The 12437-nt window shown below is 37.9% G+C and overlaps 1 protein-coding gene across 1 annotated transcript; it reads left to right on the top strand.

Moving 5' to 3' along the window:
• Window positions 1-3310: 3310 nt before the first annotated feature.
• LOC138906288 (uncharacterized) lies at window positions 3311-3793 on the top strand. Its single transcript, XM_070194822.1, has one exon. The coding sequence runs from the start codon at window positions 3311-3313 to the stop codon at window positions 3791-3793; it is 483 nt and encodes a 160-aa protein (XP_070050923.1).
• Window positions 3794-12437: the final 8644 nt, after the last annotated feature.

The following is a 12437-nucleotide window of genomic DNA, read 5'->3' as shown; positions in this document are numbered from 1 at the left end:
GTGAGCTGCCCAGTTCATTCAACACTTCCAGCTTCTAGTGGTGCTCCGGTTGTATCGAGGTCCCAGGTTGCACACTTTGCTCAGCCACTTTCTAGTACACCTCCTACACGGGATGCCTTCAGTGGTCAGTCCAGCCAACCAGGCCCGAGTTAGTCCTAGCCGCCACGTCCTCCGAGAGTTTGTTTTGAGTATGGTGATACTCGCCACATGGTCAGAGATTGCCCAGACTTAGTAGGGGTGCACCTTCCCAGACTACTCAGGGTCTACGGATCTAGTCAGGTCCGCATACTTCACAGGCTATGGTCGTTGCCCCAGTTGCCACTCCACCCGCTTAGCCAGCTAGGGGTGGGGGACGGTCAAACAGAGGTCGCCCTAGAGGAGGAGGCCAGGCCAGATATTTTGCTTTTCCTGCTAGGACAGAGGCAGTTGCTTCAGACTCAGTCATTACAGGTATTGTTCCGGTCTGTCATAGAGATGCATCGGTCTTATTTGACCCAGGCTCCACTTATTCCTATGTATCATCTTACTTTTCTCCATATTTAGGTATATCCCGTGATTCCTTGAGTTCTCCTGTTTATGTGTCTACACTTATGGGACATTCTATTATTATGGATCGTGTGTATCGGTCGTGTCTAGTTGTTATTGGTGGTTTTCCGACCATATTTGAGCTGTTGCTACTTAGTATGGTAGACTTTGATGTTATCTTGGGCATGGACTGGTTGTCGCCCCATCATGTTATTCTTGATTGTCATGCCAAAAACTGTGATGCTGGCTATGCCAGGTTTACCACGGTTAGAGTGGAGGGGTGCATTAGATTATGTTCCTAGCAGGGTTATTTCATTCCTAAAGGCTCAGTGGATGGTTAAGAAAGGGTGTAATACTTATCTAGCCTTTCTACGGGATGTTAGTGTTGATACTCATACCGATGAGTCAGTTCCGGTAGTGAGGGACTTTCCAGATGTATTTTCAGCAGATCTTTCGAGCATGCCGCCTGACAGAAATATCAATTTCGGTATTGACTTATCGCCGGGCACTCAGCCCATTTCTATTCCACCATATCGTATGGCCCCAGTAGAGCTGAAAGAGTTAAAGGAGAAGTTACATGAGTTGCTTTATAAGGGATTCATTCGGCCTAGTGTGTCGCTGTGGGGTACTCCGGTCTTATTTGTTAAGAAGAAGGATGGAACTATGCGCATGTGTATTGATTATCGTCAGTTGAACAAGATTACAGTGAAGAACAGGTATCCATTGCCACGCATTGATGACCTATTTGATCAGCTACAAGGTGCCAGAGTATTCTCCAAGATTGATTTCTCGGGTTATTATCAGTTGAAGATTCGTGATCTAGATATTCCGAAGACTGCCTTAAAGACTCGGTATGGTCACTACGAGTTTCTCGTGATGTCTTTCGTGCTGACCAATGCCCCAACAACATTTATGCACCTAATGAATAGTGTGTTCTAGCCTTATCTTGATTCATTTGTCATTATGTTTATTGACGACATCTCGGTGTACTCCCGCAGTTGGGAAGATGATGAGCAGTATTTGAGGATTGTGCTCCAGACCTTGAGGGAGAAGAAGTTATATGCAAATTTCTCAAAGTGTGAATTCTGGCTCGATTTGGTGGCATTTTTGGGTCATGTGTTGTCAAGTGAGGGGATCAAGGTAGATCCGAAGAAGATTGAGGCGGTGCAGAGTTAGCCCAGACCGTCTTCAGCTATTGAGATCCGTAGTTTTCTTAGTTTGGCCAGGTATTACCGTCGATTCATAGAGGGTTTCTTGTCTATTGCTGCACCTATGACCAGATTGACCCAGAAGGGTGCTCCATTCATGTGGACCGAGGAGTGTGAGAAGATCTTTCAAAAGTTCAAGACAACTTTGATCACAACTCAAGTATTGGTGCTGCCTATGGGCTCGGGGTCTTTTACTATGTATTGTGATGCGTCACGTATGGAACTTGGCGCGCTGTTGATGCAAGACGGTAGGGTGATTGCTTACGTATCTCGACAGTTGAAGACTCATGAGAAGAATTATCCAGTCCACGATTTGGAGTTGACAGTCATTGTTCATGCATTGAAGATCTAGCGGCACTATTTCTATGGTGTACCTTATGAGGTCTTTACCGACCACCGGAGTCTACATCATCTGTTCAAACAGAAGGATCTTAACTTGCGGCAACGAAGATGTCTAGAGTTGCTTAAGGACTATGAAATCACCATTCTTTATCATTTCGGGAGGCCAATGTGGTGGATGATGCCTTGAGTCGAAAGGCGGAGAGTTTGGGTAGTTTAGCATACCTACCGGTAGCAGAGAGGCCATTAGCATTGGAGGTTCATGCCTTAGCCATCTAGTTTGTTAGATTGGATGTTTCGGATCCCAGTCGAGTTTTTGCCTGTGTGATTTCTCGGTCTTCTCTTTATGATCGTATCATAGAGCGTCAGTATGACGACCCCCATCTGCTTGTCCTCAAGGACACGGTTCATCACGACGATGCCAAGTAGGTCACTATTAGGGATGACGGTGTGTTACGGATGCAGGGCAAGCTATGTGTGCCCAATGTAGATGGTTTGTGTGAGTTGATTCTTTAAGAGGCTCACAGTCCGCGATACTCCATTCATCCGGGTGCCGCCAAGATGTATCAAGACTTGAGGCAACACTATTGGTGGAGGAGAATGAAGAAGGACATAGTGGAGTATGTAGATCGGTGCCTAAATTATCAGCAGGTGAAGTATGAGCATCATCGGCCAGGTGGATTGCTTCAGAGGCTAGAGATTCCAAAGTGGAATGGGAGAGGGTTACTATGGATTTTGTTGTTGGGCTTCCGCGGACTCAGAAAAAGTTCCATGCGGTATGGGTGATTGTGGATAGGTTGACCAAGTCGGCTCATTTCATTCCAGTGGTGACTACTTATTCTTCAGAGCAGCTGGCTTAGGTTTATATTCGCGAGATTGTCAGACTTTATGGCGTGCCGGTATCCATCATCTCTGACAGGGGTACGCAGTTTACATCGCAGTTCTGGAAGGATGTGCAGTATGAGCTAGGCACACAGGTGGATCTGAGTACAACATTTCACCCTCAGGCGGACGGACAGTTCGAGCGCACTATTCAGATATTGAAGGATATGCTTTGTGCATGTGTGATTGAGTTTGGGGGTTCTTAGGATTAGTTTTTGTCGCTTGAGGAGTTTATCTACAATAACAACTACCAGTCGAGCATTCAGATGGCTACATATGAGGCCTAGTATGGGTGGCGGTGTTGGTCTTCAGTGGTTTATTTTGAGTCGGGCGAGGCTAGGCCACTGGGTACAGACATGGTTCTGGATGCTTTGGAAAAGGTCAAATTGATTCAAGATCGGCTTTGCGTAGCCCAATCTAGGCAGAAGAGTTATGCGGATCAAAGGGTTCACGACGTTGCATTCATGGTTGGGGAGCGAGTCTTGCTCCGAGTTTTGCCCATGAAGGGTGTTATGAGGTTCGGGAAGAAGGGTAAGTTGAGCTCTAGGTATATCGGAACTTTTGAGATTCTTGAGAGGATTGGAAAAATGACCTACAAGCTTGCACTGCCACCTACTCTAGATATAGTTCATCCAGTATTCTATGTTTCCATGCTCCGGAAGTATCACAATGATCGGTCTCATGTGTTAGACTTCAGCTCAATTCAGTTCGACAATGATTTGTCTTATGTTGAGAATCTAGTGGTCATCTTGGATCGACAGCTCCGGAAGTTGAGGTCACGAGATATTTCTTTAGTGAAGGTTCAATGGAGGGGTCATCCTGTCGAGAAGGCGACCTAGGATACCAAGCACGACATGCAGAGTAGTTATCCTCATCTGTTCACCGCTTCAGGTATGTCCTTATGCACGTTCGAGGACGAATGTTTGTTTTAAGAGGGGGAGAATATAACGACCAGATCGGTCATTTTATGTATTTGCGCCATGTTATCCCTTTTATTGCTTCACACTTGTGTGTTTATGCCTTTATGACTTTCAGGTTTAATTAGTTTCGTTCCGGGAGGCTTTCGGGTTGATTCAGACCCTTGATTCCAGACTTAGAAGTTTAAATTTGAAAATATTGACCAAACTTTGACTTTTGTGAAACGACGTCGGAACTGTATTTTTATGATTCTGATAGCTTCGTATCGCGATTTCGGACTTGGATGCCGGAATATTTTTTGGAAGTCCGTAGGTTGATTTGAGGAAATTTGGCAATTTTAGGTTGAAAAGTTTGACAATATGTTGACTTTTAGCTATTGATCTCGGAAATTGATTTTGGAAGTTGAAATAGGTCTGTTATGGTATTTTTAACTTGTCTACAAAATTTGGCGTCATTCAGAGTTGATTAGATAGAATTCGGACGCTTAGTTGAGATTATAGAAGTTCTTGAAAATCTCTTTGAAAATCATGCGTTTTAGAGTTCAATTCGTAGTTTTAGATATTATTTTTTGTGTTTTGATCACACGGGCGAGTTTATATGATGTTTTAGACTTATGTGGATGTTTAGTTTGGAGCCCTGAGGGCTCAGATGAGTTTCAGACACGATTTGAAGAGGTTTGGATTAAAATTGCAGAAGACTGATGTCTGGTGCTCTGGTGTCGCAAATGCGAACACTAGGCTCGTATTTGAGAAGGCGACAAGTGTGGGCAATTGTCGCAAATGCGACCTTACCTTCGCATTTTCGAAGCCGGTAGGAATTGTTCAGAGTTCGCAGTTGCGAACGTTTCTACACTTTTGCGATGTTTCCCTAGTTCGCAATTGTGAATACTTTATCACAATTGCGATATATGTTGATCCTATCTAGGTTCGCAAATGCGAACCCTGTGTCTCAAATGTGACATCTACAACTGGTTAAAGGGTTGGGAGACGGGATTTTTGAACTTATTCACTTATTTTTGAACCCTAGACTCGGTAGGAGACGACTTAGAGAGGGGATTTTTACCTACAAACCTTCGGTAAGTGATTCTAATCTATTTCTAATTATATTCCATCAACGTATCTTAGATTTTAACATCAAAATCATGTGAATCAAAGTAGAAATTTGTGAAACTTTGTCAAGGTTTTAAAAAATAAGAAATTGCATTTTGAGAGTTGATTTGGACTCGGATTTTGAAACTAATCACATATATGAACTCGTGGGGTCAAGGGTAGACGGAATCTACCATTGGACCCAGGTTTCGTACGGACGAGCTTCGGGTTGACTTTTGCTGACTTTTTGGGAAAAGTGTAAAAATCTTAACTTTATCTATTGCATTTGAATTCCCTCGCATTGTTTACGGTTATTGAGTCAATTTTGGTTAGATTTGAGCCGTGTGGAGGCGCACTTTAAAGGAAAAGCTATTTCTGAGTACTGAATTAGCCTAATTGAGATAAGTGTCTTGTCTAACTTCGTGTGGAGGACCCCCTTATGATTGGTATTGTTTGATTCAATTGTGCTAAGTGAAATCTGTGTATGCAAGGTGATGAGTGGGTACATGGGTTGTACGTAGTATTTGACCGGTTTAGTCTACTAAGACTATTTCCATGCTTTAATTGAAATGCCATATTAGGTTCTAGATTCCCATAGTTAGTCATCCTTAATTGTGTTAGACTATCCTTAAATGCTTTAGCTTGATTGTTTAGTAATTGTCATACATCTTACTTGCTAAATTGCTCCATGCTTTAGTTGAACCTGTTGCCCCCTTATTGTCACATATTATCTCTTTATTGTTAATTATCATTGTTAAATTAATTATTCATGTTGCCCCTTATTTGTTGACTCCCGTTATTTGATACTCATTGTTAAAGATTTTTCCCTTTATTGTGAGTTAGTCTTATCTGGTTACACGTTGTTTCTCATCGCTGAGCGATTTGATGTTGAGGTTGTGGAAGTTGTTAATACGTTGAGGCGATGTTGGTTATTGTTGGAACATCTATCCTATTGAGCATTTTTCATCCCTTATTATTGTTGATATTCTTGTATACTTTGTGTTGGATCCATGGGTTATTGTGTGAAAATATTGATATTGTTGTTGTTGAAGAGTTGTGATATGTGGGCATTTGTGGTGCAAGTTGTTGTTGTGTTATGGTATTGATATGCATGCGGCGGTATAAGGCTTGGGTTGATGTGCAGGCGGCGGTATAAGGTGGGAATAATGTGCGTGTTGCTTGTAGGGGAACTACGTGAAGCCATGCGACATCATAAAGTGGGCTAAAGTGTGTGTAGCTATTTCGGGAAAACTGATTTCAAAACTTATTTTTCAAATGCAAGGCTCACGCGGCGGTATAAAGAAGGATTGTGGTTGAAATTGAGAAAAGTGAATACGAGGCGGTACCTCTGTTGTGATTCTTGATTATGCGAGGCAGTACCTCAGTCTTTATTTCATTATACACGAGGCGGAACCTCGATGTGATCCTTGCTGTTTATTTCACATTGCAAAGTATTTTGGTGGGAAATATATCTGTTGTTTCATTATTGTTGTACAATCATTTGTTGTCCGTACATGACCATTGTAGTCCTTTAGTTGCTTCTTTATGTTGTTTCTACTGTTGTTTCTCCATTATTAAATCATGTTATCATCTTGTTCCATATTAGTTACTTCTTTCTTCCATTTTGTATCTGTATTTCATTTTCATACTGCTTATTTATATCCTAGTGGGTGATTCGATCTGGCCTCGTCACTACTCTACTTAGGTTAGGATTGACACTTACTGGGTATCGTTGTGGTGTACTCATGCTATGCTTCTGCACATCTTTTTGTGCAGATCCAGGTACGTTGGCTTGTGCCGGTAGATAGAGACTCTTGCGAACTGCTTTTACAGGAGACTTCAATCTATGCTTGCTCGGCGTTCGCAGGCCTCGGAGTCACCTTCCCTTATTTTCATTACTGTTGTATTTATTTTTCGGATAGTGATGTAGTAGTACTCTAGTAGCTATCTATAGAGCTTATGTCCCAGTTCCACCGTTTTTGGGGTGTGAAATTGTGAGATTCCGCTTTGGAGGATTTTTATCTATTGTTCAGTTATTTTTCGCAAATTGTTAAATTCATATCTGTTCAGTTTTTATTGTGGATAGGCTTACCTAGTCGTAGAGACTAGGTACCAGCACGACATCCTACGGAGGGGAATTGAGGTCGTGACAGTAAGTTGGGACTTATTTGGAATATTTCTGTAAGATTCCCAACTATTTACCCTTTAATACTGAGGCCTAAATGATTTACTTTTCCTGTATATACGGCCTAAACTATTTACCCGGCCTACCCAATCCCCTTTCCCTTTTCAATTTCTCTAAACAAGCATAGTCCCACACCCGAATGTTCTTTTCCCTTTTCAAAAAACACAAGTAGCTCATTCTTTTTAGTGGATGATGAAAATCCAGTACAAACCCATGCATATTTCCAATTTTTTGTTTTAGAATTTTCTATATAAATTTTAAAAGACAAGTTTTTATATTATTTTATATGAGTTTCAATCCAAAATCCTCTTTCTATATTAGTATATTTTTTTTTGTGTATGTATTTGTATTTCTGAACCCATGCATTGTTGTGGTTATATATTAAGTTTCCCAGATTAAAAAATTTGTGTGTGTTTGAAGACCCATCATTATTGAGCTTAAAGCTCCTAAATTTGGAATTTCATTTTGAAGATTTGATGTTTAATTCGAAGTGGATGTTGTAAAATATTACTTATAGTACCTTCAGAAAGTTCGTAATGAAATTTGGTTCACATTTGGAGCTGGTTTGAGGTACTTGAGAACGAATTTTTCAGCTGAAAGTTAAAGAAGAACACAGTTACCGAATAGTATATTGTTATGGTATACAATATAGAGGAATTTTTAGAAACCACTATTGTTTAGTGGCTATTAACTTTTTATAACTACCATAAATATAATTAATTCCTATAGCTACTATTTAGTTGTTACGCGACTGTATTCGTGCTACTGTATTCATGAATACAGTAGCGGAATTCGCCTAAAAGTAGAGGAGTCCAGCTGTGCGACTGTATTCATGAATACAGTATACATTGTATTTGACTGTATACATTGTATTCAATTCACAGATATTCATTATTCACTATTATATATTGTATTCAATTCACCATATTCAATTCGGTTGTATTCAAACAACAAAAAATCACAAAAACACAGTGATATTCGGCTGTATTCAAAAAGTACAGACCTTCGGAATACATAAATACAGGCAAAAAAATAATATATTTATACAAAAAAATAATGTATTTGAGTGTATTTGTATAGAATACAATGTGTTTGTGTCATTGTATGTGACTAAATAGCAAAGAAGAGAAGAAAGTTAGCGGAGATGGCATTTTCCAGCCAAGCAAAATACTGTATACATTGTATTAAAACTAAAAATGGAGACGAACAAAAACCTAGCCCTCAAATCTTCTGCTCGTAGCCATGGCTAGATCAAATCTTCTATTTTTCTCTTTTTCAATTCTTGTTCTTCTTTCGGTTGGGAAAGTCAGAAAATTAGAAAAGGACTGAACTTAAATCAAGTATGCTTGCACGATTTTCCAGTCACGAGAAAAGGATAACTAAAAAGGAAATTTTGAGGGGGAAGAGAGAAGATTGACAATCTTGCTGATAGAGAGAGAAGAAAGAGAGAGAAAAAGAATATAATTGACGTATTTCATGCCTCAATTTTAGGTATAAATAAATACCTATTTTGCTATAAAATATAAAAGGTAGCTATATGTAATAATATTTTAAAATTATTTTGGTTTATAATAAATAAGATGTAATAGTTTGTTATAGGAGGTAAAATTTCCTACAATATACTATTATACTGCAATAGTATACTGTAATAGTATATAATATACTGTAAATGGTATACTGTAATAATATGGAATATACGATAACAATATACTGTTATAATATATAATATACTTCAATAGTATACTTCGACTGCTATTTGTTAAATCATCTGGGTGCTATTGTGCAAAGCTAAAATCGTGGTTATAGTCTAAATTCGATTGCTGATAATTTAAAAAGAATGAAAATTGTCCACCAGTAAAGAAGCTTTGAAGCTTTGGTTTGAGAATTAAAAGCGTAATGCAGTTACCCAATTGTATACTGGTACGGTATATAATACTACTATAAGAGTATACAACTATACTATAATAGTATACTGTAATATTATATAATATACAACAGTGGTATACTATAATAATATATAATATACTATAATAATATATTATAATAATATATGATATACTATAACAACATACTTTAACTGTTATTGTTTTGTCATCTGGGTGCTATTGTACAAAGTTAAAATCGTGGTTATAGTCCAAATTTGGTTGCTGATAATTGAAAAAAAACAAAACTAATCCACTATTAAAGGAGCTTTGAAGCTTTTTGTTTGGGAATTAAAAACTTAATAATTGTTTGGACGTTGGATGCGGGTGGATTAAACTTGTTGCAAATATTTGTACGAATTTGAATATGAAATTTGAGTTTATTTACAATTGATTTGAAGTGGATTTGGTCGAAAATTTCAAGTTAAAGATCTCCTCCATCACTTTGTCTCCAATTTAAAATTTTCGTTATGACTATATGAAATATAGTAAGATTTTATTTAGTTCATTTGAAATTGGTGCTGATTTCAACCTCTTTCAGCTACAATAGGTATAATGTAAATAGTTTGTGGGTAAGAATTCTTTATGGGTATAGACCAGTAATTACTTTCAGCCGCATGGGTAATTGCTTAAGATCCCCATATTTTTTCTTACAAAAAGAGAAAAGTATCTAGTTTATCATTTTAGAATAAAAATGCAATTAATATTAGCGCAATTGACTATTTGTACCTAACCTAAATTAAAGTATACATACTCTAAATACACTAAGTATTAATAATCATACATAAGATATATATACAGTCAAATTTCTATATAACAATCTCATTTGTTCTCATATTTTTGGCTGCTACAGTGAAGTATTGTTATAGAGGAATTATAGCATAACAAAAAAATTGGTTCCGATAAAAGTTTGACTCTTACAGTGAATGGTTGTTTACCTATTTAGAAATTACATCAAATAAACATAAAATATGATAATAACAAACATATAGAAAATAAATAAATATTGGTTAACTAACTATGTAAAAAGCATAACCAATGAAATCTAGTAGAACATGTAAATGTTAGTGGCTTCACACCCGTTGCCATATAGCGCAGTAGCCCTATGCGCTAATGTTAGTTATGTTCTTCTTATCTTTTCATTCATTAATATGGTTTTTCTGTCCGTTCTTTTACATCATTTTGGTTTTGGACTCCCTTAATTATTGGGATACTATTTGTTACGGATATTAAATAAAGTTGCATTTATGTTTTTTCACAATTTTGGTAAAAGAATCTGAAGCCTAAATTGTTGGTTCAATTTCGGCAATTATTCTTTTTGTAAACCAAGCTATCAAATTGTCAAGTTGGTTTTTGCTCATGAAGGTGAAGAAAAGCAATAATATTCACTCGGTTATGAATTTCTCGCTCTTGGGGTTGCGAGTGATTGAAGTACTTATTGTTGGCGAGCCGTTAAGGTACCCACACCCCCTAACTTAAAGCACCATAACAATCATAAGAGAATTCAATTTTGTATATGGTATGTTGAGATGGAAGATGACGATGTTGATATAGAAGTTGATATTTAAGATATGGTTAATGAGAGTTATATTGATCATACTACTTTCCCTATGGGTAGAAGTTTCATCTCAAAGTTGGGCAGCGCTAATCTCCTTGATTGGAATGGCTGCCTCTCATTCGCTCAACTAGTAAAAGATGAGCTTCATGTCCTGGTTTTCGATGATTATAAAATGTTGAAATGGGCTGAAAGTAAGCAGATCATCAAAAAACTAAATTTACGTCTTTCCTTGCTTCCTTGAGTTATAATATATTTTTTGTACTCTTTATCATTGTGAATAAAAACTTGATCGTCTACGTTTTTTTGGAAAATTCCCAGGGAAACTCGCGTATCTACCCTTCGTCGTAGGGCCGTTAATATGGGCTTGGCCCGTTAGGCCAGGCCAACGGTGATTTAGCAGGGTTGGACTAGAATTTTTGGAGCTCATTTAAAAATGAGGCTTTTAAGCCCGACCCGAGTAAGCCTATGGCTCATGAGGCTTGACTGAGGCTGGGTTGGGCCGGCCGTGAGCCTAATAAAAATATTTATTTAAAATATATACAGTAAAATATACAAAGTATACTGCCTATAGCGATGGAAAGTCAGAATTGGATCTTTACTTAGAAGAACCAAAGCTTGATTTTGAGAAGTTTCAAGAGATGGATATGTTGTCATGTATTGGAAGGACCATTCTAGAAAATATCCCGATCTTTTAGTGATGGCGCACGATGTACTTAGTATTCTTATTACCATTGTAGCACCGGAATTAGCATTTAGCATTGGTGGGCGTGTTATGACAAAGTACAGAAGTTGCATCCATCATGAAAAAGTCTAAACACTTATTATTACTTGAAATTGGTTGCACAGTTTTTCCCAAACTCAACTGGTAATATTTTTGTTTATGTGAATTTGAATATTATTAGTTTTTAAAATTTAATTATTCTTAATATTTATCTAATTAATATTGCACATGAATTGTAGATGTAGATGAAAGTGAAGATGTCAAGACAACCTTGTCACAAGCGGATTCAAATGTGTTTGATGAAGATGATGTGTTGGATATCCCATAAGCGTCATGGACGTTCTCTTGAATAGTTTGTTTTAAGTTTTGACTTTTAGTGAATGAAATATAGTCTTGTCTTTTACTTTTTTAGTGTTTATTGTGATATATTGGAATAGTATAAAAAGTTATTAAGTTTTGCGAAATTTTTCCAATAAGATATTTTTTAACTTTTAATTTTTTTTTTGTTGGTTAGAACTTAAAGAAAAAATATAAAATTATTTTAACAAAATGATGGGCCGGCCCATGGGAGCCCGCGGCCCACATAAGGCAGGGGTGGGCTGACCATTATAAGGCCTATCAAAATGGTGGGCTAGCCCAGCCCATCAATTGTTAAAGCCCATGTGGGTTGGGTTGCCTTAACCCGGCCCATATTGACAGCTCTATCTTAGGGTGCGCACTAGTTAACTTGCTTGTGCAATAGCTCGCAAACCACACAAAAGATGTAAACCGATCTAGACAAGCCTGGTGCGACGAGCTCTAACTGAGGAGGGTACTGATAAGGGGAATCGATCACAGGTTTTCTATGTGGGAAACTACTCACCCAACCAACTCAACCAATAATATTGGAGTAATTGAGCGATTGAGATTATGTAATCATCAATCTATAGTGGTGTATCTTTGCTTATGTATCCTTTTGTTTATGCCTCTCGAGGTGTCTGTCATCCTCCTCATTTTGGTGATTCAAAATTTCGAGTACCTTTTGAATAAGATAAGTTGTGAAAAGATACTACCCATTATTTATGAGATACACCTATTCTTTGTGAAAAGAT

This window comes from Nicotiana tomentosiformis, chromosome 2 (genome assembly GCF_000390325.3).
Source record: "Nicotiana tomentosiformis chromosome 2, ASM39032v3, whole genome shotgun sequence".
Classification (NCBI taxonomy): Eukaryota; Viridiplantae; Streptophyta; class Magnoliopsida; order Solanales; family Solanaceae; genus Nicotiana; species Nicotiana tomentosiformis.
Note: the sequence above shows the minus strand (reverse complement) of the source record. Positions and strands in the feature narration are given on the sequence as shown.

Excerpts from the sequence above, each read along its gene's own strand:
- LOC138906288 (XM_070194822.1), top strand. The coding sequence starts at position 3,311 with ATGGTTCTGGATGCTTTGGAAAAGGTCAAATTGATTCAAGATCGGCTT.